At 43.3% G+C, this 27,576-nt stretch overlaps 2 protein-coding genes across 2 annotated transcripts in view; one reads left to right on the top strand and one right to left on the bottom strand.

The window, feature by feature from the left end:
- Positions 1-5,156, bottom strand: part of BBOX1 (gamma-butyrobetaine hydroxylase 1) — a 166,235-nt gene extending 161,079 nt beyond the window's left edge. Inside the window, exon 1 of the mRNA XM_088470465.1 lies at positions 5,093-5,156. The gene's annotated coding sequence lies outside the window, so the exon portion shown is untranslated. The remainder of the gene's footprint in view (positions 1-5,092) is intronic.
- Positions 5,157-10,499: 5,343 nt separating this feature from the next.
- Positions 10,500-12,472, top strand: FIBIN (fin bud initiation factor homolog). The gene has a single exon (XM_088470463.1). The coding sequence runs from the start codon at positions 10,510-10,512 to the stop codon at positions 11,125-11,127; it is 618 nt and encodes a 205-aa protein (XP_088326589.1). The 5' UTR covers positions 10,500-10,509; the 3' UTR covers positions 11,128-12,472.
- Positions 12,473-27,576: the final 15,104 nt, after the last annotated feature.

Below are 27,576 nucleotides of genomic sequence, written 5' to 3'. Positions count from 1 at the left end.
AAAGGGCCGGCTGGCTTGACCGTTAAAGGGTGCTGTAACCCCCGAAAGTACACTCCAGTCCAAACCAAAAAAAAATTATTTTCTGTGTTTGTGAATTGTGTGCGCAGTAGCCGCACGTGCATCAACAAAGTAGTGCCAAGCGTGCGCCTGTGTCATAAGTAAAGGGCCGGCTGGCTTGACCGTTAAAGGGTGCTGTAACCCCCGAAAGTACACTCCAGTCCAAACCAAAAAAAAATTATTTTCTGTGTTTGTGAATTGTGTGCGCAGTAGCCGCACGTGCATCAACAAAGTAGTGCCAAGCGTGCGCCTGTGTCATAAGTAAAGGGCCGGCTGGCTTGACCGTTAAAGGGTGCTGTAACCCCCGAAAGTACACTCCAGTCCAAACCAAAAAAAAAATTATTTTCTGTGTTTGTGAATTGTGTGCGCAGTAGCCGCACGTGCATCAACAAAGTAGTGCCAAGCGTGCGCCTGTGTCATAAGTAAAGGGCCGGCTGGCTTGACCGTTAAGGGTGCTGTAACCCCCGAAAGTACACTCCAGTCCAAACCTAAAAAAAAATTATTTTCTGTGTTTGTGAATTGTGTGCGCAGTAGCCGCACGTGCATCAACAAAGTAGTGCCAAGCGTGCGCCTGTGTCATAAGTAAAGGGCCGGCTGGCTTGACCGTTAAAGGGTGCTGTAACCCACAAAGTACACTCCAGTCCAAACCAAAAAAAAAATTATTTTCTGTGTTTAGCCGCACGTATATATCAAATCGATATAACATAAATGGAGGACCAAACTTTCTCCGATAAAAATAAAATAGAGAAAGATCAAGAACCACTTCCTCCTAGTGCTGAAGCTGCTGCCACTAGTCATGACATAGACGATAACATGCCATCAACGTCGTCTGCCAAGGCCGATGCCCAATGTCATAGTAGAGGGCACATACAATCCCAAATGGCAAAGTTCAGGAAAATGACCTTGAAAAAGACATTTAAATCAGCTGAAGAGAAACGTAAACTTGCCAATATGCCATTTACGACACGGAGTGGCAAGGAACGGCTAAGGTCGATCCCTAGTATGTTCATGACTAGTGGTTCAGCTTCACATGACGATGGAAGCACTCCTCCCACTAAAAAAATCAAAAGAGTTAAGCTGGCAAAAGCACAGCGAAGAACTGTGCTTTCTAAGAAGATATCACAAATCCCCAAGGAGAGTCCAAGTGTGGTGGTGGTTGCGATGCCTGACCTTCCCAGCACTGGACGGGAAGAGGTGGCTCTTTCCACCATTTGCACGCCCCCTGCAAGTGCTGAAAGGAGCACCCACAGTCCACTTGCTGATATGCAAATTGAAGATGTCACTGTTGAAGTACAACAGGATGAGGATACTGGTGTAGCTGGCGCTGAGGAGGAAGTTGGCGAGGAGGATTCTGATGGTGATGTGGTTTGTTTAAATCAGGCTCCGGGGGAGACAGTTGTTGTCCGTGGGATGAAAAAGCCCATCACGGTCATGCCTGGGCAGAAGACCAAACATTCCACCTCTTTGGTCTGGCAATATTTCTATCCAAATCCGGACAACAACTGTCTTGCCATATGTACCATATGTAAAGGTGAAATAAGTAGGGGTAGGGACGTCAACCACCTAGGAACATCCTCCCTTATACGGCACCTGCAGCGCGTTCATAAAAAGTTACTGTCAAGTTCAGAAACTTTGGCTCAGACCGTAAGCAGTCCAGGGACACCTAAATCCCGTTGTCCTGTTGTATCCAAGCGCCTGCAAACCACACCGTCAACTCCCTCCTCGTCAATTTCCTCCTTAGTCAGGATCGGAAGTAGTCCTGCAGGCCATATCACTGGCATGACTGACTCTCCTATCCGGGATTCCTCCGGAGGATCCTGCATTGCTACGCCTACTGCTGCCGCTGCTGCTGTTGCTGCTGCTGCTGGGAGTCGTTCATCATCCCAGAGAGGAAGTAGGAACACCACTACTTTTACTAAACAATTGACCCTCCAACAGTCCTTAGCGAGGAGGATGAAGTACGACAGCAGTCATCCTGAAGCAAAACGTATAACTGAGGCCTTGACTGCTATGTTGGTGTTAGACGTGCGTCCGGTATCCGCCATTAGTGCAGTGGGATTTAGACAATTGATGGAGGTAGTGTGTCCCCGGTTCCAAATCCCGTCTAGATTCCACTTCACTAGGCAGGCGATACCGAGACTGTACAGAAACGTCAGAAAAAGTGTCCTCAGTGTCCTGAAAAATGCCGTTGTACACAATGTCCACTTAACCACGGACATGTGGACAAGTGGAACAGGGCAGACTAAGGACTATATGACTGTGACAGCCCACTGGGTAGATGTATCACCTTACGCAGCAACAGCAGCAGCGTCACCAGTAGCAGCATCTCAGAAACGCCAGCTCGTTACAAGGCAGGCTACGCTGTGTATCACCGGTTTCAGTAAGAGGCACACCGCCGACAACCTCTTAGAGAAACTGAGGGAAATCATCGCCCAGTGGCTTACCCCACTTAGACTCTCCTGGGGATTTGTGATATCTGACAACGCCACCAATATTGTGCGGGCATTACATCTGGGCAAATTCCAGCACGTCCCATGTTTTGCTCACACAATAAACTTGGTGGTGCAGAATTTTCTGAAAAGCGACAGGGGCGTGCAGGAGACGCTTTGGGTGGCCCGAAAAATTTCTGGCCACTTTCGCCATTCAGCGACTGCGTGCCGAAGACTGGAGCGCCAGCAAACACTCTTGAACCTGCCCCGCCATCACCTGAAGCAAGAGGTTGTGACGCGGTGGAACTCAACCCTCTATATGCTTCAGAGGATGGAGGAGCAGCAAAAGGCCATACAAGCCTATACATCCACCTATGACATAGGCAAAGGAGGGGGTATGCACCTGACTCAAGCGCAGTGGAGAATGATTTCCGTGTTGTGCAAGGTTCTTCAGCCCTTCGAACTTGCCACACGTGAAGTCAGTTCAGACACTGCCAGCTTGAGTCAGGTCATTCCCCTCATCAGGCTTTTGCAGAAGCAGCTGGAGAAAGTGAAGGAGGAGCTAAGACGGAGCGATTCCGCTCGGCATGTGGGACTTGTGGATGAAGCCCTTCATTCGCTTTGCCAGGATTCCAGGGTGGTCAATCTGTTGAAATCAGACCACTACATTTTGGCCACCGTGCTCGATCCTAGGTTTAAAGCCTATGTGGTGTCTCTCTTTCCGGCCGACACAAGCCTGCAGAGGTGCAAAGACCTGCTGGTGAACACACTGTCAGCTGAAGCGGAACGTGACACGTCAACGGCTCCTTCTTCATTTTCTCCCGCAACTGGGGCTGCCAGGAAAAAACTTAGGTATCCTAAGCAACCCGCTGGCGGTGATGCAGGGCAGGCAGGACCAAGTTTGGACATCTGGTCCGGACTGAAGGACCTGGCAACAATTTCTGACATGTCTACTGTCACTGCATATGATACTGTCACCATTGACAGAATGGTGGAGGATTACATCGGTGACAGCATCCAAGTAGGCATGTCAGACAGTCCATACCTGTACTGGCAGGAAAAAGAGGCAATTTGGAGGCCCCTGTACAAACTGGCTCTATTTTACCTGAGTTGCCCCCCCTCCAGTGTGTACTCCGAAAGAGTGTTTAGTGCAGCCGGGAACCTTGTCAGCGAAAGGCGTAGGAGGTTGCTTCCACAGAATGTGGAGAAGATGATGTTCATCAAAATGAATTATCAGCTCTTCCAGGGAGACCAGCCTCCAGAACGTACAGAGGGACCTGTGGTGGTGGATTCAAGTGGGGACGAGTTAATACTTTGTGAGGATGAGGATGTACACACTGAAGAGGGTGAGGAATCGGTGGATGAGGAGGATGAGGATGACATCTTGCCTCCGTAGAGCCAGTTTGTGCAGGGACACATTAATTGCCAGCTTGTTTTGTGGGGGCCCAAACGAACCAATCATTTCAGCCACAGTTGTGTGGCAGACCCTGGCGCTGAAATGATTGATTTGTTAAAGTGTGCATGTCCTGTTTATACAACATAAGGGTGGGTGGGAGGGCCCAAGGACAATTCCATCTTGCACCTCTTTTTTTCTTTGCATTATGTACAGTTTGGGGCCTAGTTTTTCTAACTGCCATCCTGTCTGCCACTGCAGTGTCACTCCTAGATGGGTCACGTGTTTGTGCCGCCCACTCGTGTCGCTTAGCATAGTCATCCAGCTACCTCGGTGCAACCTTTTGGACATAAAAACACTATTGTGAGGTGTGAGGTGTTCAGAATAGACTGGAAATGAGTGGAAATTAAGGTTATTGAGGTTAATAATAGCATAGGAGCAGAAAAACCTACAAATTCTGTGATTTTAGCTGTTTTTATGCTTTTTTTCAAAAAAATACAGATCCAAAACACAAAACCCAGAACCCAAAACACGGAAGGGTGGTTTTGGCAAAACCAATCCAGATCCAAAACACGAAGAAAGATCCAGATCCAAAACCAAAACACAAAACACGAAAAGTGGCCGGTGCACACCCCTAATATATATATATATATATATATATATATCTTTCAGTCCGGCACTCCTATAACGGTAATAGAGACCACCGGTGCCCTCTGGAATAACACAGACCTCCTCCATTCAAAGAAGCAGCGGCACTCGGTGTGATGGTTAAATGGAAATTTGTATTAGTTACATCAAAAAAAGAACTCCAACGTTTCAGGGCTCAGACACCCCTTTGTCAAGGTGAACACCTGTTTTTTTGATGTAACGAATACAAATTTCCATTTAACTACCACACCGAGTGCAGCTGCTTGTTTGAATGGAGGAGGTATATATATATATATATATATATATATATATGTAGTCATTATATATATTATTTAAAGGAGTCATATATCACATGGAATGTTGATTTTAATTTTATTTAAGTCATAGGTGTCATGCACACACAGTACACTAAACATTTTTGTTCACAATATAGGACCCGGAGGACCCCCTACAACCTGCATTATATAATACATACACTGTAGTACACTCAAGTTAAGTACCTAACACATAAGTTACACGATGACACACACAACAAGTAAACGACAATGTTGAACAAGTGACTCACTTGTTGTGATGCCAGCCAGCCGCGTGCCGCGGACACTTTGCAGTCCCATGGCTGCCTGCACTTCCCGGTTCCTACGCGTCAGTGTTGCCTACTCTGAAATGTAAAACAAGCAACCTATAAGTAAAAAACAAGCCCAAAACAAGCCTAAAACAATCCTAAAAAGCCCAATAAAAAAGTCCAATTTATGGGGGTGTCTCTTTGTCCTCACTCTTTCCCTGCCGAACTTCCTTAATTCCCCCTCTTCTCTAACCTAAATATGTTAGTGTATGCACAGCCTTATCTGCCTATATTGCTTTTCTCCCTCTACACCAGCCTCCATATTTTTACCTCCTCCCTCTTTTCATACCTCATTCCCTTGCCAGTCTTCAGCTGGGTACACACTTGCCGATGTGTGTACCCAGCAATGCGACACCCGACCACGCAATATATATCGGGCGGTCAACACATACTGCATGATGTGGTGACCAAACGTCTGATATGTCGGGCACTGGCTCCATCCACTATGTCGGCATCGGCATCTGGGTCATTCCATCGGCCCTACATGCAGGCCGACGGAACGTCCCCAATGGACGACCTGCAAGAGTGGGCAGGGTCATGCATAGTGGTTACACACTAGCCGATGTGGACTATATGTCAGCCCAATAAGCAGGATCAGGCAACAAATCGTCTAGTGTGTACCCACCTTTCCTTTACCTGACTCTTCTTCTCCGCATTTCTCTCACCCCTCTGCTTTACCTCCTTCATTCCTGTCACCTGTCTAATTCCATTATTCCCTCTTTTTAACAGCCTCAGTCATTTTAACTTGCCCCCATGTACCTGCCTCATTTCTGTCATCTAGTTTACCTCTCCTTCATGCCGGCCCCCTCCAACTTCACCCTATCCACTGGCTACTGCCCTCTATTCCCCAGACACACCCTCCCCCCTCCCGCACACACACACACACGCATTTACTTACCTCCAGGGGTGCCTCGGCAATGCACACAACAAAAACAAGTTCAAAAACTAACAACCTTAAAAAAACAAGCCCAAAAGTAGCAACAAGCAACTTGCAAAAAAAACAAGCAACTTGCAAAAATAACAAGCCCAATTCCGCTTGTTTATAAGCGGACTTTGGCAACTATGCTGCACGTGACTGCAGATGGCGGAGCCGTGTGCTGTCACTCACAAGCTCCACAATGGCTGATGGGAGGAGCTGCTGTGGCTGGGCATGCACAGCAGCCCTCTTGCGGCCATTTTATATTGGTCTTCAAGATAAGCTTCTGCGAATGCGTGCAGAAGGTCATTGCCGCTGCGGCACTGCCCCATCCTCTGTTTGCGGCAGTGGCCCTTAGAGCTGCCGGTCAGTGTTAAGAGGCCCAGCAGAGAGGAAAGTGGACCGGCCCAGCGGGAAATAATTTTTCCACTGATGCAGTTTCTTAAAGATTTTTATTCTGGTACTCGTTTTATGACTAATCAGGAACCGGAAGTGATGTCACACTGAACTCCAATTAACATCAATATGTCCCTATTAAGGGGGTTTATAAACCAGGCACCCCACAGGAGCTTACTCATCCCTTGAAGAGGTCTGATGTCCAGACGAAACGCGTGGAAGGCTCCACTTACCTTTTCATGAACTTACCTTTGTTTCACCAGATAAACTCTCTTAATTTTTTATTTTTTAATATTTTGAAAAATACATTGTATGTTTTTATTTATGTTTAGATATAATCTGTATTAAAAATTTACCTTGATTTTTTACTCAATCTACAGACTTGGTTTGATACATTTCACTGCACATTTTTTATTTATTTATTCTTTTTTAAATGTTAATTTATACTGGCATTTTGGGGAAGTGATTGTTTTACACAGCCAGTATTTTGCACTTTGCACTTTACCATATGAAATTATGTGTTTTTATATAGTTGAAAGTGAAGTTTTTTAGTTTTAAATTGCATTTTTCACGTTACATATGTAATATATATTTTTTAACACATGAGCTACTAACAGAATGTATGACATAGTGGTTTTACTTTTGCACATTTGCACAGATTGCATTTTGCACAACACTTTTTTGGATCTATATTGTATTTATCTTGTTTTAAGGTTTTCACCAAGTTAAGTTATACAAGCAAATTGGGCGCTCTAGCACAGTTCCAATTATTATATATTCTTATTAATAATGGATCACCACCGTTACATATTTACTGTGTGAGCTGACACCTGTACTAAGGGAGTGCTATATACACATTATTAATTACGGGTATATCTTTCAATTTTTGAGTGTTTTTGGTATGTTTCAGTTAAAGCACCAACAGGTTAAACATAGTTCATTATATACTGATTACAGTAAGGATCGCCACTTCTACTAGCGCTGTAATCTTCCATCTCTCTCTCTCTCTCTCTCTCTCTCTGTATATATATATATATATATATATATATAAAAATATAAATAGATTTAACTAGAATTTTCCACTGCCAGCAATAACCCGGATTATTGCATGTGAGCGTGCAGAAACCCGGCTGGTGAATCTGTGTGAACGAGTAACCACAATCGATGTGGCCCATGTCCCGTTCTCTGCATAGGGAGAGCCAGTGCTTGGGGATGAGATCATCTCTAAGCACCGGCTCATCACGTGACGCCGATGGCGTCATCGACCCAGTCTTGCCGCCTGTCTGTAAGGGCTCTCAGCCGGGTCGCTCCCGGGATGGGCGCTTGAACATCATCCTGGTGGAAAAGGGGTATAAGTGTGGGGTGACTCTTTTATGACTCTTAGAGCCATAATCTTGCTCCTGCACATTGTTTAAAAAAGGGACACCCCTATCTTACATGATTGACCTCAGTAAAAATGAAAGGGCATAAGGAGTCCTCAGAAGGTTAGATTGTAAATTGTGGGGTGTAGGTTATCTGAGCAACTAAATGATGGACAGCAGATGGGGTGAGGGGTTTTTTTGTAACACGGGCCTGCAGATAAGGGTCTCTGTGCAGCAAGATCTGATAGGTGGTTGGGGAAATCTGTGCAATATGTGGTTTGCAATGTGGATGATATTCTTCTGCTTTTTTTAATAGGAGAGCTATTGTTCTCTACAGTATGTGGTTTCTGATGGTGAGTATGTACAGTATCTGCAATAAATCCCAGGCAATAAACAATTGGTCCCTGGACAATATATGTTTGGTGATTTTTTATTTGGCAAGAAAGACAGTGGCAGCAAAATGTGCAGGAGATTTTGGGTCGATTGCATCAGAACTTTCCTGTTTTGAGCTTTAAGACCAATATATGAGTTGGTATATACAATATACAGTATAGAAAAACTCTCACGAGCAGGGCTCTCTTCCCTCATGTGCTTCTTCTTCCCTTACTCATACTATCATCTACTCCTAACTCCCTACAAGTGTTGAGTTGAGTGTTATGATCGCTGTTTAATTGTCCGCTCACTTGTTCATGTACTTTGTAAGGCGCTACAGAACCCTTGTGGTGCCAATAAATAAAGGATAATAATAATAATAATAATAATAGAAACTATACAAAAAGTGGGCCCCATGTCACAAAAGAGAGATAAAATAAGTTTTTTTGTGTATTTTTTGAAAAATCATAATTGATAAAGATTATGTTTCTATAGGGAAAATAAAAATATTTGAAAAATGAATTATTGGTGTCAGATCACAGTTGTACTAAGTGCTAACTCATACTTGCCTACCCTCCCAATTTGGTTGGGATCCTACCGAAAATCTGGTGCCGCTCCCGACCTCCCGGGAAGGCAGGCAATCCTCCCGGCTGCCCACCCCTCCTATACCCCCCGCATTTACCTTAGAAACCCCCGCAGCAGGGGGGCCAGTGATGCAATTCAACCTGAATCGTGTCATTTTGGCTCCGCCCCCTGCTTCACAATACCTGTAATATCGAACTTTGTAAATGGTGGGTGGGGCCAAAATGACATGGTCACACGGCCCCGCCCCCCTCTCTACCCACAAATGAAGTCGTCTGGCTGGCCCCAACTCCTTGCGATGGCCACGCCCCCCTGTCATGCCGATCTGGCTACTCCCTCCCGGAAGGGGCAGCCAGAAAGTCGGCAAGCCTGTGCTAACTACAGTACTGTTTGTACTGCCTTCTGTATTCTGTTACAATGCACTGTCTATAGTGTCTGTTCTTTTGCATGGACAATTATAAATATAGAATATATATATAAAAAAATGAATTATTGATTGATAGCCAATCACCATAACTACTGTATGTAATCGGCGCAGATTTATACTCTGTCACACCATATATCACAAGACCAAAAAGTATTCAACTTTTAGGATTTGCAATGGGCAACAGTTCTTAGCTTCTGGCTTTCCGAGCAGAAAAAAAAGGGGCCAGCCTTTTAAAATGTGTTGGAACTATCTTCATAAATGATGTACTATGAAGTTTCTGCTGGGGGATTTTACACTGATTTCCTCTCCTAGTCCACTTTTAGACATGTTCCCCCATGTGACAGCCATAAGCACAGCAAGGTATAATTTAGTTTATAAAACAAATTACACTGCTTTAGGGTTCTTCCATAAAATGTTACATCGCTTATGTTCTTCCTGTGAAAATCACAAAATTATATTTTCATGTAATAAAAATATTGTTTTTTTTGTCGCAGCAAAGGGTTGAAAAAAAAAAAAAGCCTTGAAATTACATCTTGTACCGAAGCGCCGCTAATAGCTGGTGTTTATTTATAGTCCCCACATTTGAGTTCCTTAGTAACTCTTTCACTACAGACGTAATGCTTCAGCGGAACCCAGAACCATTGGTAGACGTGAAATGTGAACTGCAGTATTTTCTATAACTTTTTTTTTATGGTAGGATGGAACAAAAATACTTAATGCAGCTTTAATAGCTAGGACCTACTGAAGGGATTCTCAAAACTTTTTCTTGGCTCCTACAGTGACGAAACCGTGCTGTAATTTGAGAACAGATACCTCTTCTAAAGCATATCATTAGCCAAAAAGGAAAAAAAAAACTCTGTAATAGCAGCCCAGATGTTGAAATAGTATAGTAGCATGCAGCAGGACAGAGCAATCCTGCTCACCACAGACAAGCTGAGTTACTCCTGCTGCTCCCATAGAAGGCACTGGAGTCTGCTGTACTCATTTATGATCTCTTCTCTGTATCCACAGTGTCTCTTCCACAGACTGAATGCAGACAGTATTTTGTCTGCAAACTGAGAAGCACTTGGCTCCAGCAGATTCACACTCTCAGGGTTCTGGAGATCTGGAGACCACAAGACAATATTTCATTTTGTGGTGTAAATATCACTAGCTTGTGGAATGTAAAGGGTGGATCCATACGTCAAAGGGGGATATCCATGCTTGCACATTCTTAGAAGTTCTAATTCTATTGCTCAAGTGAAAGCACGCCGTCATCCAGAATACTATACCTAGCTGCTGGTGGTACACATAATTGCCCATCACAATGACAGGATTTCAGCTCTTGTGGTTTGGAGCTTTCGTCAACCTGTGCTACTGTTTTTACAATGGACCCCTACAACCTGAAATGTCCAATGGGACTCTGCACCATTACTTTGTTCCAGATGGTGACTACGAGGAGAATGATGACCCGGAAAAGTGTCAGATGCTGTTCAGGGTGACGGATGAGAGAACATGCGCCCAAGGAGAAGGACAGGCTCTCTCCCTGAAGGAAGAATTCATAGTTATTAAAAGGCAGATAGAGGATGCGGAGAGAGTGCTGGAGAGTATTAGCAAAAGTATATCTTATGACTTGGATGGAGATGAGAGCTATGGAAAGTATCTCGGAAGGGAGTCCTCCCAGATCAGTGAAGCCTTCTCCAATTCAGACAAGTCCTTGACGGATCTGGAGTTAAAGTTTCAGCAGAGCCAGGAGATTGAGAAGAATGAGATGAAGGGGTTAAATGACGACTTTGTGGATATGATGATCCACACAAGATCTGTGCTCAAGGAAACTTTAGACGTCTCGCTGGGACTGAGGGATAAGCACGAACTTCTTTCTTTAACTATTCGAAGTCATGGAGCCAGACTGAGCAGGCTGAAAAATGAGTATTTGAAAGTTTGAAACCTTTAACTCTGGATTTCCTTGTCTCTTGCCACCTTATAGACAGAGCACTGACCAATGCTGTTTATGTAGACAATGCTCTGGAGGTAGTGAGTTATTTAATAGATATTTGAGTGACCTGGGTTTCAGAATGACTTCCTCTTATCAGAGGAGACACAATGTTGCATTTGTGGTTGACCAAGCACTTAACTTCTTAAATTACAGCCCAAACTGCAATGCAGTGCACTGCAGACCTATGGTAATGAAGGGATGAAATTATCCAAGTAGTTTACCAGAAAGTAATAAAATGCATTGTAAATCAATTTATGCATTGTTTTAATATTTAAATAGCAGCATTTTATGTCAACATTTTGGTTGACTTCTTAAAAAAAAAAACATCGAGCCCTTGAAATGCTGATCGAGCCTGCTTTATCACTACAACAGGTTCTTCCAGCATTTATTGAGTTAACTTATACAGAAAATCTATTTTTCTACAGATCAGGATTTGAACAGGTTCCATATTATTATACATGCATCTTATACCATTATATTTATTTTATTAATATTACTGCATCAATGTAAATGTTTTGGTGTACATAAAAAGCACTCTATTATTGATTTACATTTTTTTCTTTTTTTAAAAAGCTTGTTTTCTGTATGATAAAAGCTTCCAACTCAACTGTAATGTGGTTTCTTATTACAAGCAATTGTGTTAAAGGTCACCTGCATGTTGTTACTGTTTTACAACTAAATGCATAATGTATTTTGCACTTACTTTCATTTTTGGTCCATTCTGTAACTTGAATTTGTCAAACTGTGCACTTTTGGTGCATTTTTTTATGTGCATATTTCTATGACGCATTTTATACTGTAGTTACTGGAGAACTCTGTAATTCCATTATACAGTAGGTGATAAATACAGATGAACCTTTAATGCAATTTTTTAAATTTTCATGATTTTTGTTTTGCAAAACAAAAACAAACATGAAAAAACGAACGCAGGGAAAATATTGACATGTCTAAAAAACCCAGCTCAACATACAGAAATGTAACAATATTTTTTATAAATAGCCCATGTAAACAACGCAGTAGGAATTAATGATTTAAAACCATGACATGTTTATCAGCATTTTATGATGCATTACAAGAGTTATTCTATGTTCATATATTCTATGTTCATGTTACAAGGCCATAAGTTTTGCAATATTATATATGAAGTCTGTATATATAGTATGAAGCTAGCTAGAAAGTATCTGATTTAAATCTTATGCTGGACATCGACTATACCAGTGGTTCCCAAGGTCCGCCATTACAGTCCACATTTTAGGGATATCCAAGCTTGAGTCCAGATGGTTAAATCAAATGGATTGAGGTACTAATTAAGTCACCTGTGCTCAAGCATGGATATCCCTAAAACATGGACTGTAATGGCGGACTTTGGGAACCTCTGCACTATACAATTATCTGTCAGACATCTGTCCAATTTGGCTGTTTGGAATGAAAATCTGGTGGTGTATAGGAGCAAATGACAAATGACCATTTGCTGGGATGTAGTCAGCATCCCGGTGTGCGAGATGCCGACAGTCAACATACCGGCGCAGGAATCTCGACAGTGTCGGGATACTGGCTACAGTATCGTGACCACCGGTATCCCAAAGGTAAGTATCAGGGGTTAGGTTTAGGCACTAGGGGAAGGGTTAGGCACCTAGGGGGAAGGGTTAGGTTTAGGGTGTGGGGAGGGGGAGGTTAGGTTTAGGCACTAGGTGGAAGGTTAGTTTCAGGCATCAGGGAGGGAGGGGTAGGGGTAAGGGTTAGTGGTAGGACACTTACCTAATGGTGTCGGGATTCTGACTGTCAGGATGGCGTTGCCAGTATTCTGACCAGCGGCATCCCGGCCCGCCGGGATCCCATACCCAACCTCATTTACTCACAAACACTGGAAAGCAGGCAAAAATGCTCGTTCATATAAATTGATTAAATCAAATGAATCTAGCCAATTTGAACAATTATTTTTGTCAATTTTCCAGTGTTTGGGATCATGTGGTCTTATGTCATTTGCTCCCATAGGTTTTCATTCCAACCAGCCAAAAGAGGGCTGTACCACTAAGGTAGACTGAAAATAATCAGTCTTCCTCAACCAAAACCCTTATAACATTAGCAAACTTAGGAATATGTGTTTTGTGGTTGCCAGGAGCATAAAAAGGGAATAGACAACACGTTACACAGAGCCTTTGGAAAGGTAGAGAATTGATGTTTTGTCTCTTTACATGTGCACACTAGTCACATAGTATAGCATATTTTACTTTAATTTGGTGCCCTCTATCTGATAACTGTGCCACTTCTAAACACTGAGTTCAGCCCATACTGGATTACTCTCACACAGTGTCAGGGAAACTATCTAATTTCAGAGAGCTTTCTTGGAATCCCCAAAGTTTAGGCTACCTCCTGGATCCTTCCTGATCTTCTAGCAAAGTCACTTGTGCAGTGATGACATGAATAGAGTGTCCACACCACCGCATCACTCCCCCATCCCCCTTCCAGTAAAAAGTGAATTTGTATGGTCCACATTTCCAAATGATTAATTATGAGCTCTAGTACCTTACTAGAGCTGGTGATGCAAAGAAGCTGGTTTGGAGGCAACCAGCTCGGGAAAGTGCATACTGTGGTCTGAAGCTTATCTTGGAAGCCATTGTGGAAGCTTCTGTCCTTGATAAATAGGTGAATTAAAAAGCAACCATAAACCATCCCCCTACTTTTGTTGTTTCATATTTCTCATTCGCATGTTAATAGAAATAGTATAGCATACATATCCAAAAATAATGCCCATGACATGTAGTCCAGTTATTAGGGATCCCAGTTGAATGCCTAATACATATTACTTCTCTATCATTAGTTGCATCACACATTTTACTCCAAGACAAGTTCATATATTCATGTTATTAGCTATTAAAGAGTAAGTGGTCATAAATGCTATAGAAGCACGAGTCATTTGGAATTAGAACCTAGTTTCAATCAACATTGGAATGATTGATGAATTTGTATTTCTCTAGTTTTATAAGCATTGTGTGATTTATAGATACAATGCAATCTACTTAATTATCTGGCAACCAAACCAAGGAATGAAGGTGGCACACATGGACGTAACTGCCATAGATGCATGGGGTGAAGCTGCCCAGTGCTGAGGGGGGCCCATCTTCCTTGTCAAAGTTACATATGATGTACATTTTTCACCATTGGGTAGTACATAGTGGCCCTAACAAACTTTTGCTATCGGACCTTCAAATACCTAGTTACGCCCCTGGTGGCACACCTGTCACTTCATAGTGGGTGAAATGTTATGCCTACAATGAACTGTTCCACATCGATTGCTACAACAACATGTATAGCACCTAAACTTTTATCTGTTGAAGGCAAAAGAGTAAGGGGTAAATTTACTAAAGTGAGAGTTTTTAGAAGTGAGTTTTAGAAGAGATGTTGCCCATAGCAACAAATCAGATTCTACTTAACATTTAACTAGCACCTTCTAGAAGATAATAGCTAGAATCTGATTAATTGCTATGGGCAACATCTCTTCTAAAACTCACTTCTAAAAACTCTCACTTTAGTAAGTTTACCCCTTAGATTCCAGAAATGGAGCAGCATAACTTACAACATCTGTATCAAAGTTATACAATTGAACTAAAGTGAAAATAATTGAAATCCACATGTAATTGTACATCTGCACACAATTATCAATCAAACAAATGTGTGTAAGAAATTTTAAAAGGGTAACTTTTTTAATATAATTTTCCTCCCACTAATAAATAATATAGCAAGCAATATGCTTCTATAAATGATGTAACTTTTATATTTTGTTTTAGGTTGTTTTTTTATTATTATTGTTATTATTATTATTATTATTATTATTTCCCATAGGAATTGCTGCTTCATTCTAGGCTTTTGGCTTTACGAATAAGAAATTATTCACTATATGTGTTTTTGAGATGTCGGTGACCTGCCAAGAAAGTTATAAGTTGTAAAAAAGAAAATGTTGATGTTTTGCAGATATTCAACATCCATCTCTGGTTTGCTTCACAAGTAATAATGTTCCCCATTGAGTTCTTATGAATGTGCTTATGATATTCGTTGTTTTATATGCATATGCATTTATTGTTCTCTGTGTTCCTTTATGTACTGTTCATACCAGGGGTTCTCAACTCCAGTTCTCAAGTAGCACCAGCAGGTCATGTTTTGTGGATTTCTTTAATCATGCACTTAATTAATTATCCTCAAAATATGACCTATTGGGAAAACTTGAGGGCTGAGGTTGAGAACCACTGATTTAAATGATTATCTTGCCCTGCATCCCAACACTTAAAGCTATAATACTCCCTCCCCCCCGAAAAATGTCTTCTTTTACTCACATCACTCTGGTTACATGTAAGAACTAAGAAGACACATAGTTTCACTCTATTTACATTAGTCTTTTCATCAAGCTGCTATTAATTTGTTACAGTTTACTAAATGTCATGGCAACCAAAGTCACATGATATATAATGTAGTCAAGGAGGCTTTGGAATGTCTCTTTTTTCAGCATGCATGTTTATAGCACAATCCCCCTCTGGCTCCCCTCTTATCCTGCAGTCAATTGACCACTGAGAAGTTCCCTGACTCAGGGGTTTATGGACTAAGGCCCTCATTCAGACCCGCTCGCAAGCACTATGCGCTCACAAGTGGGTCGATGGTGGGGCACTGTGCACGCACCGCGTGCGCACAGCGCGTGCGCAAGCCCCGGAGCAAGAGAGAAATTATCTCGCTCCGGGGCTCGCTACAAACGGGGCGGCTGACGATGTTGATCGACAGCTCACCCCGTTTTGTAGGCGGGGAGGGGGGGTGGCTGGCCAAATGGAGGCATTCCCGAAGGAATACCTGCCATTTGGGGCGGCCCTACTGACATCACGAGTGATGTCAGTAGTGAGCTTCCGGCTCTATTATAGCCAAAAGCTCACTGGAGCTGTGTGGCAGACGAGACCCTACCACAAGGGTCTCGTCGCAAGCCCCGATGGTCAAGATCATCGCGACCATCACCTGACCACCCACCCACAGCTTTAAAAAAAAGAGCGGCCGCCCAGATTTTTGCGTGCGGCTCTGAATGAGGGCCTAAGCCTTGGAGAGAGATAAAGTAGATGGAGATAACGTACAAACCAATCAGCTCCTGACATTTTTCAAACACAACCTGTAACATGACAGTTAGGAGCTGATTGGTTTGTACTTTATCTCTGTCCACTTTATCTCTTTCCAGGGCTTAGTACATAGACTCTCTAGACTTAGAGATCAGGTTACACTTTCCTCATGAACAAGCTTGATAGCTGAAACACAAATTAGATATTTTTAGTCAGATAACTAACACAAAGTGAACAAGTCTTCAAAAGAAAGATTGTGTTAGAGAACATTCTGGAAAATTAATATCAGCTTGATGTTATCAAAAAACTTCCTCTGTGAAACAAAGCAAAAACGTCTCTGTGGGATTGCAGCTTTAAATGATGAGAACACAAATCTACTGGTAGTTGGACAGCTCTGTTTATTTTTTTCCTTGTACTTTTCTGACCATTATCTTGTATTGTTATATTACACTTTTGCCGGCTTCATTATATATCACATATTAATAACGCTTAATGACAAAGGCAAAAGTTAAAGCTTTACAAAATTCTTGAAGTTCTTGATGCTGTAAATGTAAATAAAATCAGCAATCAATAATTAATTCTTCTGAAATCACAAATGCATATTTGGTTCATTTATAATAAAGGAAGCTTGGATACGATTGCTGCTATCAAATAATTTATGCTGACATCAAAACACGGACGTATTTATCTAGTTCTAAAAAAAATAAAAAACACATTAAATTCTACAATAAGGTTTTACGACTGACTTTGGACCGCATTCAAAGTCTCTCGCTAGGGCACGCTCGCTCGCTGTGAGTGATATTCGCACATCTGCGCATGTGTATAATTCGCAGTGTGCGTGCACAAGTCATTCGTTCCGATCTGATTTTGGTAGCTCGCAAGCCACTTTCAGGTCGCTGCTTTGAGTGACAGATAGTGCCGTTTGTGGGTGGTAACAGGGGAAGGTGCTTGTGAACAGGGATGTGGATGTGCGAACGCAGGCGTGTCTGACTGTCGGCATTTAATGGGCGTGCATAATTAGCAAAGTAGTGTCATTGCACACGTGACTTGGTTGTTTTTTAGCCTGAATTGCTCGCAGTGCTTGGGGTAGGTTAGGTCAACCCCAAGCGCTGCGAGCAGCTCCGATAGCCCTCGATGTTCACGATTAATCAGACTCTTCCCGGAGATGACGTGTGCTTTTAGTGACAGGTGGGAGGTTTTATAGTCCAGCGTACACTAACTGCCGACGCTCACTAAGACATAGAGGGCATCCTTACAGCGCAAAGAGCGATCGCTTGATTGGCATACTCGGCCCCTTTTTGCAAGCGAGCGATCGCATCTTGCAAGAGACTCTGAATGAGGTCCTCTGTCTTGAAGTGTTTGCATTTAGTAGGTAATTTACAAAACTGAAAAGTCTTTTGCTAACAAGGAGATTAGGTGCAGAGAAATGGTTTAAAAATCTGGTATTGCCAAGTCCATTGTAAAATATGGTTTAAACAAACAATGCGATCGGATTGAAGATACTATTTAAAAGGAAAGGAGATAATGGATCAATTAAAATAATACACGGTCCATTGAAAGCAATTGTTTCAGTCAATGAAAATGTAACACCATTGAAAATATTATCGGCCCCATTTAACAATGAACCTAAATACCAGTGGCATATTTAATTTAGTATCACAGTTAATCAAACAAATTTGCCACTGCTACTCATCATTACTTACCCCACCGGCGAGGTCTAGCGACATGCTCCTCATCGGCAGGGTCCTCTGTTCAGCTACTGGCAGCCAGTTGCTGCCAGCAATGTCATCCTCTGGGGTCCTCTGTTCAGCTGCTGGCAGCCAATTGCTGCCAGCAATGGTCAGTCTGCGCCTGTTTATGACTGATCAACTCGGCGGGCACCCGGCAGTGCCTGGAAGGCTTCGCTGAACCCAGAATGGCTGCTGCTGGGTCCCCATTGCAGGCAATGAGACAGGGGCATATCTATAATGGGTGCAGGGTGTGCGGTGCACACGGGCCCCCGGGTCCAGGAGGGGCCCACATCACACACCCTGCACCCATATTATCTAATACTTACCTCTCCGAGGTCCCTCGTCGAGTGTCTCAGCGCTGCTCAAAACGTTGGAAAATGGCTGCAGCTGCCATGTTTCTGGTGTTTTGCGCATACGCAGTGAGGAAACCGCTGATAAAGTGGCGGCCGTGCCATTTCCCCGACAATCTGCTCATGCACAGTAGACTCTGGGCACACTCTAGTGCCCAGAGTCTACTGATGCTGTGGTGGCCGGCCAGCCGCGTCAGTCAGCTGCCGGCTACTGGGGAGAAAGGAGGGGGCCCCGGACGGGGAATGCACTTTCGCCATCTAAAGATGGTGAGAGCGAGGCAGTGACAAACAGCGGTAATCCTAGATTACCGCTGTGTGTTGAATACTGAAAGGATGACATAACCGCTTTAGTGAGTGCTGAAGGGGTTATGCATCATTGTTAAATGGGACCTATATCTGTTGCTTTGAATTTAATGTGCTTTCCAAAACCTTATATATTGAGAGATATGCCCCTAAATAGTCTATATACAACATATTATAACTAAGAGGCATATACAGAATTAGGACAAGTAGGTCTCTAAGGGGACTGGAGTTTTATTTCATAGAAGCGATTATTGGCTGATAGAAATGTTTGGTAAAAACAAATCTCTTCTATGGTTTACTATAGAGAGGGTCTGGTAAGTAACATGTCTACAATATAGATACTTTAACTGTGGACATTACTGGGCCGAGCTGTGTATGTACTGTAGCCTCCTACATCACTATCAAATGCTGGAAACACTGAAGGTGTACGTAGTGGCAACTGTTCATTGTGAATTTAATTGGCATATAATTGTACATTAATATACACAACCATAACATTGCATCCATCCTGCTAAACTGAATCACTCCCTAAGAAGCTCTCTAAAGGTTGTTTAGAAGATCAACTGAATGCAGGTCTTGCCCACTTGTTACGCCAAGCATGTTGTTGCATAGTGCACCAGGCAGCAGAGGGCACCATTAATAGATTCCTGCAGTGAGCCGCTGGGCCACAATTCAGTCCCCAGCGGAGAGAGGACCCCAGGGCTGTCTCTCCACTCTGCCTGCCACCCAACCAGGGCCCCTGGGATGCCCCTTCACTCTGCCTTCTGCCTGACCAGAACCCCAAGGCAGCCCCTCCACTCTGCCTGGCCTGTCACAGTCTGTTGGTGACATGCAGACACACAGTTTACCCCTCCCCTTGGCCACCGCACACCTGTAGCCCACCAAAGAGTAAGTAAAGGGGGAGGGGTGTCGCACATTGTGCTGCTGCTTACCATTGGTAATAGGGTCGGTCTGCCCCTGACTGACTACCATCTCAGTTGAGTTGCTGTACCAATGCATACACCCTCATTGCTGTCAATTTCGGTGCACTCTTCTGCTGCCATGGTAAAAGCAGTGGCCACCAAACATGAGGAACAAGTGTCCTGACTCTTCTGCCAGTTATCAGCATTACATACACAAAATAAATACCACTGTGCTAAAGCCAAATACTCCAAAAGTGACAGACCCACAGTAGTGCCTGTGTAGCACGAAAGCAAAACCCCCCTTTGCAACGAGCAGAGGAAGGTGGTTCAGTTAAGGTAAATGATTGAGGACAGTTGTGGTTACCTGTTTTAAAACTTCTACAGTGACTCTGCTCATTCCAACTGTACCGCACCACCAGTAGCTCCAATGAAATGACAGTCACCCATGAGTGCTTTATTATTGTCGACTAATAATGGTAATAATACAGTGGCACAACTCCCAACAAATGAGAGCGTGAAATCGGGGCCTATTGCACGCGCTGAAGGTGAACGCCCAAAAAGGTGCATGACCTCACGGAAGAGGGCATGACCTTGCAGCACGCCCCTTGCCTGTCACTCTGGGGGCTTGCCCAGCCCTCCACAAGCTGCTGGGCTGCCCCCCAGACTTACCCCTCACACTGTTTATCTATTCACCCACTGCTCTACAGTGGAGCAATGGCGAGAGAGTGCTCCCACAAATGCCCCCCCCCTGCAGGACACCTTGGCCAAGGGTGGGAAGGCGGGACAGTGCCCAAAAAGCGGGACTGTCGCGCTAAAAGCGGGATGGTTAGGGGGTATGCAGTAGCCACACATTTGTTCTCCACCAACAGTTACAATTCTTATTCCGCTACCTTATGTATCAAGTGCTCCCCTCGCCTCTTAGATGGTAAGCTCATGTGGGCAGTTCCATCTTTACTAATGTTTATGTTATGGCATGTCATTTATTTGTGTCACAATCTCCTCAGTATATAGTGCTGCATCATATATTAACTATCTATAAATAAAAAATATATTATAATATATTTGCAGAAAAACAAAGATAAAATAATGAAATGATTGGTTACATTTATCCTATATGGTCAGACAGCATACAGTGCCTGTGAATGGCATTTGACAGCTCTATGTTATGCTGCAGTATATAACTCACGCTCGCATTTGGTTGCAATATTCATTTGTCATTTTCTTGTGGGAATTTACTTTCTGGCTCTTTGATCTGCTATTCTCTTAGACAGCTCATGTTAAATCACGCAATAACAGCAGCAATGTAATTGATATAAATCAGACTTCTAATAACATCTTGGGATGAAAGATATTCTGGCTAAAAGAACATAATTACCTTTTATGCAGCAGGAATAATTGCAGATTTTCTCTATGTACTAGCAGAATGTCACTGGCACCAAAGTGATTAAACACATAGACGAACCATAAAACCTACAGTTTAATAACTTTATAAAAGTAAGTGAAATGAAAGGATACCAGCCACCTAAATACAGTAAAAACATCCATTTAGCCTCCTAATGCACTAGGGACCATTGAGTATATGATCAGTTATTTGGGAGATAATCTAACATTCATGAGAAATGGAATACAGTCTATTAATTCACCAGGGAACCCATATGTGACATCAGTGTGGCAACCATTTTGCCATTTATGAGCTTATGAATAAACACGGTGGTTTAATGGTTAGCCTTACTGCCTCGCAGCACTGAGCTCATGTATTCAACTACCTATCTGTGTGAAGCTTGCCTGGGTTCCGTTTGGGTTCCTCCTACACTCCAAAAACATACTGGTAGGTTAACTGAATTCTGGCACAAATTAACACACTATTCTAGATGAAGCTCCAATCTGGCAGGGATCTGATATAAATTACATAGGGGAAAATGTATCAATGCTTGGAGAGAGATAACCTGGAGATAAATAAAGTACCAACCAATCAGCTTATTTCTGTCATTTTACAGGCTGTGTTTAAAAATGACAGTGAGGAGCTGATTGGTTGGTACTTTATTTATGTCTACTTTATCTCTCTCCAAGCTTTGATAAATCTTTCCCATAATTATCTACAAAGTGCGGCACAAATTGGTGGTGCTATACAAATAAACAATAATATATATCATGTCTATTAACAATATAAACGAGCTGTCTCTTATCCGGCATTCCTCGGTTCCCGCCCAGCCGCATTAGACGTCTTAGACTTCTATGAGCAGTCTCTGCATCGGCGAACAACGGTCCCCGTCACAGTGGGAACAGAGAACGAGTGGACTGACCTCTCCACCCCCGTCCAGACACAGATGGGGGAGAGTCTCTCTATCACAGACTGACCATTGGTCACCCTCCACACGGCCACCCCACAGAGCGGCATTCCGGACACTGGACCTGATTCAGAGCCGCTCGTAAGTGGCCGCTCGTTCGCTCCGAGTGATGTTAGCACATCTGCGCATTCGTATGGGTCGTAATGCGCATGCGCCAACCAGTCAGTGTGGTCGGAAAACGTGTGTTTGCAAAATTGCGAGGGCCTGCTAATTTGAGTGACGGGATGAGGCAATTGTGGGTGGTAACAGGGGAAGGTGCTTGAAAACGGGGAGTGGAGATCCGAACGCAGGCGTGCCAAACGGTCAAAACGGGCTTTTTAAGGGTGTGCATAATTAACAAAGCAGCGTCATCGACCACGTCACTTGGTTGTTTCTTAGCCTGAACTGTTCGCATGATTGCGGTAGGAAAATCCAACCACAAGCACTGCGAGCAGTTCAGACGCCTTTCGATGTACTCGATTAATCTAATAAATAGCGGAGATGATGTATGATGCGAGCGGCATGGGGGCGTCTTTACAAAATAGCGAGCGCATGTTTCGTTCGCTCGCTCAGACATAGAGGCGTCAACAGACCGCAAAGAGCGAGCGCTCAATTTAAATAGCCGGCCCCTTTTTCTGAACGAGCGAGCGCAAATAGCGTCCGGCTCTGAATCAGGCCCACTGCCCCCTGTACATACGAGGACAAGACCAGGAGGATTATCTACCGAATGTGTACAGACCGGTCAGCTACACTACAAACAGCTAAGTACTATTTGAGTATTTACAATAAGGTCACCATGCTCCTCTGAGTTAACCCTTGCTACTAATCAGCCCAATTCTGGACTTATTTACAAACACCACAAGTGCAGAGATATCATACAGGAAAGCACTGGTTTAAGGATTGAACTTTTTTATTTTGGCTGATTCATTTGGAAATCGAATCATCTCATTCTCCATGTGATGGATCTTAATATGTTCTACTAAGGACAGTAGTTACAGTGTAAACCTATTTGTATTGTTACATACTTTACAATGTTTACTTTAATATGTTCCATTTATTTGAGATCAAGGTGATCCTTTTCATTATACTGTGCAACTGATGTGTATTTCATGTGCAATATATGTGTAATAATATACATATAATATATATGCAATATATGTGTAATAATTTCAATGAATTTTTTATTTTTGTGCAGCCTCTGTGCAGGCCTCCTCCTCTCCAGCAGCTCATTAAACTCTGGCTTTGTGTTAGAGTCTATAGCGCATGCACAGGTCTCCGGGAACATTGCGCCCATTTTATGTTCCTGGAGACATCTCTACTTCGCATGTGTAAATCACTGAAGATGGCCGCCACACCATTTTCCCGGTGATTTCATCTGCAGCACTGGCCATCGTGGGACTCTGAAGAGGTTAACTTTAAATATATGAGTGCAGGGTGTGCCCATGTGCACCGTACACCCTGCACCCATTATAGATACGCCAATACACCATATGTAATAAAAGTGTAACCCTACATGTAACTTCTGAAGAGAACCTGGTACATACTGTAAGCTAGTCTTGTGAACCTAGATCTATCTTGAGATGTGTCCGCATAATTACACTTTTCAGGCATGGGTCTTACTTTGTTTAAGTTTGGGGGTTGAAATGTGCAAATGTGTCCAAACCACCCTGTAAAATTTAAATTGAGAACACACAAGACAGTCCAACTTGTCTAACCTCATTCCTATGTAATGTCCTAAATGCACCACACTATTTTTTTACATATTCACTATCTAAAGCTAATTAAAAGGTAAGCTGACATTTGATACAAATAAGAAGAAGGTGTTACTAGGTGACCGGGACGACGCGTCAGGCCAGCCGCAGAGGCCGATGGTCCAACGATCGCTAGGCGATCAGAGACTCCAAACAGCCCTACTAATTCTTAGTCCCGGCTGTTGCTCAACAGCCAGGATGCTAGTAGGTATGTGTATCACTCAGCTGCATCATGATATTCATTTAGAGGGCCGGTCTCTGAGGAGACCTCTGATTGGCTCCTGCTCAGTTAAAAAGCAGTCAGCCCCACTGTGCCCTGCAAGTGATAGTCTATACTTCGGTGTGTTTAGCTAGTCCTCTTTCTGTCATTCTGTGTTCTGGAATATTTCTACTACATGCATCTCAGTGCATAATGCAGTGGCAAACGCAGGATTTTGAAAGGGGGGGGGTTTCCAAATTCTTGGTTACCGATCAAAAAAACATCTAGACACAGATAGATAGATAGATAGATAGATAGATAGATAGATAGATAGATAGTAACAGCTTACACAAGATTTGGGATCGTTACAGTAAATTATACCACTCATCCTATGACGGGGTACACACACACTGACTGACACAGACACACACACACTCCTCTATCACTAAAGAACATGAATGCAGCAGGCAAATAAATAAAGCCCTTCTCAGCGATCATGTTTGTTTATACATTATATTGTTGGGTTGCCTCCATCCAGCCCTGTAATTTACCTTTTGGTGGCCCCACTTCCATGGCTGCCTCAGTAATTCCTGCCTCAGTAATTGTTCAAATGTAAAAGCCCCTACTGTCGAGGAGGTTAAGACCTGGTGGCATCCTAAGTACCGGTGAGTAGTATCCAACTCTAAGGGAACAACAGGCGGTTTTTATAGGTAGAAGCCCTTCCTAGTGTGACTCTAGGGTTCTTATACAAATTATTCAGGAGCATCATAACACAAACACAATAATAAAATATGGCTTTACTAGTGTAACACACACACATTGGGCCTCATTCAGACCCACTCACAAGCGCTGAGCGTTCGCAAGCGGGTCGATGTTGAGGCCCTACACACGCGCAGTGGCCGCACTGCACATGCGCAAGCCCCGGAGCGAAAGAGAAATTCTCTCACTCCGGGGCTCACTACAAAAGGGGCGGCTGTGGATGGTGATCGACAACTCGCACTGTTTTGTAGGCGGGGTGGGGTGGTTTTTACCAAACAGAGGCGTTCCCGAAGGAATGCCTGCCATTTGGGGGGCGGCCCCACTCACATCACTCGTGATGTCAGTGGTGAGCTTCCAGCTCTAATGGGGCTTGCGGCAGACGAGACCCTACCACAACTGTGTACAAACTAGCAAGTGTTAATATAAGACTTACTTCAAAACAAAATGAAGAGGAAAAGGCTCCATAGGGAAGCATGGTGCTATCGTGCTGCTGGGAGGCAAATGGCAAAAATATGTTCACTTCCTTCCAGCTCTAATGGGGCTTGCGGCAGACGAGACCCTACCACAACTGTGTACAAACTAGCAAGTGTTAATATAAGACTTACTTCAAAACAAAATGAAGAGGAAAAGGCTCCATAGGGAAGCATGGTGCTATCGTGCTGCTGGGAGGCAAATGGCAAAAATATGTTCACTTCTCACTAACAAATTTTGTAGGGTTGCAAAATACACATCAGACATAAATCACAGTCTGTTAGAGCTTCATCTAATTCAATATCTAAATGACCTGCGTCTGTTATTGGTGGCTCAGCTGTGGGTGTCTAGGGCATCGGCTCCATCAATCAGGATCACATTTATATACAGACCCTAGCTAACTGCTCCAGAGGGCTTTGTGTGGCCCCTCAATTTGTCTTTTAGTCTACTCTTAATGTCCTGCCAGCATTTTCTTAACCTCTTCTACAGATCTTCTAACAGAAGCCACACTATTCATTTCAGCAGAGATATGCTGCTGGAGAGCCAGAACGACAGCTGCATGCATCTGCCTCGTGTTACTGAGTCTGCTCCATTTCCATCCCATTGTAACCCTTTGTCATTATGTAGCTGGCATTAGGTGCATGAGCTCACCTCCTCACTGATACATTCTTCTACCCTACCTAGCTTATATGGTTATTGCTAGTGCTGTCACTCCAAACATATTCCCTGACTTTAATCAGGCTCTCACTGATTTACAGGGGATTGTAGTCATCCTCCCAGCGGTCTGGATGCTGGCACTCAGAATAATGGTGCCAGAATTCCGACAGAATCCCGGCCGCCGGCATACCGATGTTAAGTATTAGGATTAGGGGGATGGTTAAGTTTAGGGTAAGGCACTAGGAGGAGGGTTAGAATTAGGCTGCGGGGGAAAGGTCTAGGGAAAGGCTGCTGGAGGGGAAGGTTAGGGTTAAGCTGTGGGGGGGGTGAGGGTTAGGCTGCTGGGGGATGGTTAGGGGGAGAGTTAGGGGTTAGGGTTAGTATACCTATGTACTTGCGTCAGGATGCCACTTTTGGTATTCTGACCACAGGCATCCTGATCGCTGGGATCCTGTACCCAACCCATTTACAGGCACTAGGCATACACTCAACTCATATGCAGTACCTGTACTCTACAGTTGCTTCTCACTCCTTTTATACCTCTGCATCTCTTTAATATTTCACAGCTCTGCATCTTTTTTTGGGGTCTACTCATCATCCCTTAATTTCTACAAGAGTAGGTGAAAATTAACATTTTAACCTACTTTTGTAAACATTAAGTATTGGGGTCATTCTTTACAAAAGTAATGCAGGAGATATCACATATCTCCTGCTTACCTTTCAGTCTACTTCTATTTCTTTATCACAGCTCTGCATATCTTTATCAAAACTGCATCTATGTATTTGTCACCACTCTGCATCTCTATATCCCAGCTCTGCATCTCTTTATTTATTACTGCTCTGCATCTATTTATCCCAGCTCTGCATCTCTTTATTTATTACTGCTCTGCATCTCTTTATTTATTACTGCTCTGCATCTCTTTATCCCAGCTCTGCATCTCTTTATTTATTACTGCTCTGCATCTCTTTATCACAGGTATGCATCTCTTTATTTATTACTGCTCTGCATCTCTTTATCCCAGCTCTGCATCTCTTTATTTATTACTGCTCTGCATCTCTTTATCACAGGTACGCATCTCTTTATTTATTACTGTTCTGCATCTCTTTATCACAGCTACGCATCTCTTTATTTATTATTACTCTGCATCTCTTTATCCCAGCTCTGCATCTCTTTATTTATTACTGCTCTGCATCTCTTTATTTATTACTGCTCTGCATCTCTTTATCCCAGCTCTGCATCTCTTTATTTATTACTGCTCTGCATATCTTTATCCCAGGTATGCATCTCTTTATTTATTATTACTCTGCATCTCTTTATCACAGCTCTGCATCTATTTACCATATCATAGCTCTGCATCTCTTTACCATATCACACAGCTCTGCATCTCTTTATCACAGCTCTGCTTCTTTTTATCATAGCTCTGCATCTCTTTATCACTGCTCTGCATCTTGAACTTCCCTTGCTGCATCCGCCCTCACTTAGGGCTTTATCCCCTCCTTTCCCCTAGTTTAGCCAAGCTGCCTCTACAGTGATCCTTCCCTATACTGGTGGATGAGGGCTTTTGTAGGTGGGGACTCTGCCCAACTTTAGTCATAATGTAGGATTCTTACTTTTTTTTCTCCATAACTGGAATCATTCCCCCTTTTCATGGGTGATTCTTCCTTCTACATACATGGGCTCTTTTCCACTGTTTTGTATTATATTTACCCCTCGCTATATAATTAGGGGTGACTACCCATCTCTTTAGAAAGCCAGGGAACCACAGGAAATCCCCTCCTTCTTGGGGCCCCTGCTGAGATAGATAAGGACATAAGCAATCAATGGATACAAACAATTTAGAACCATTATTGATGGTTTC

The sequence above is a fragment of the Taudactylus pleione genome, unplaced genomic scaffold (assembly GCF_031769625.1).
Source record: "Taudactylus pleione unplaced genomic scaffold, aTauple2 ptg000100l, whole genome shotgun sequence".
NCBI lineage: Eukaryota > Metazoa > Chordata > Amphibia > Anura > Myobatrachidae > Taudactylus > Taudactylus pleione.
Note: the sequence above shows the minus strand (reverse complement) of the source record. Positions and strands in the feature narration are given on the sequence as shown.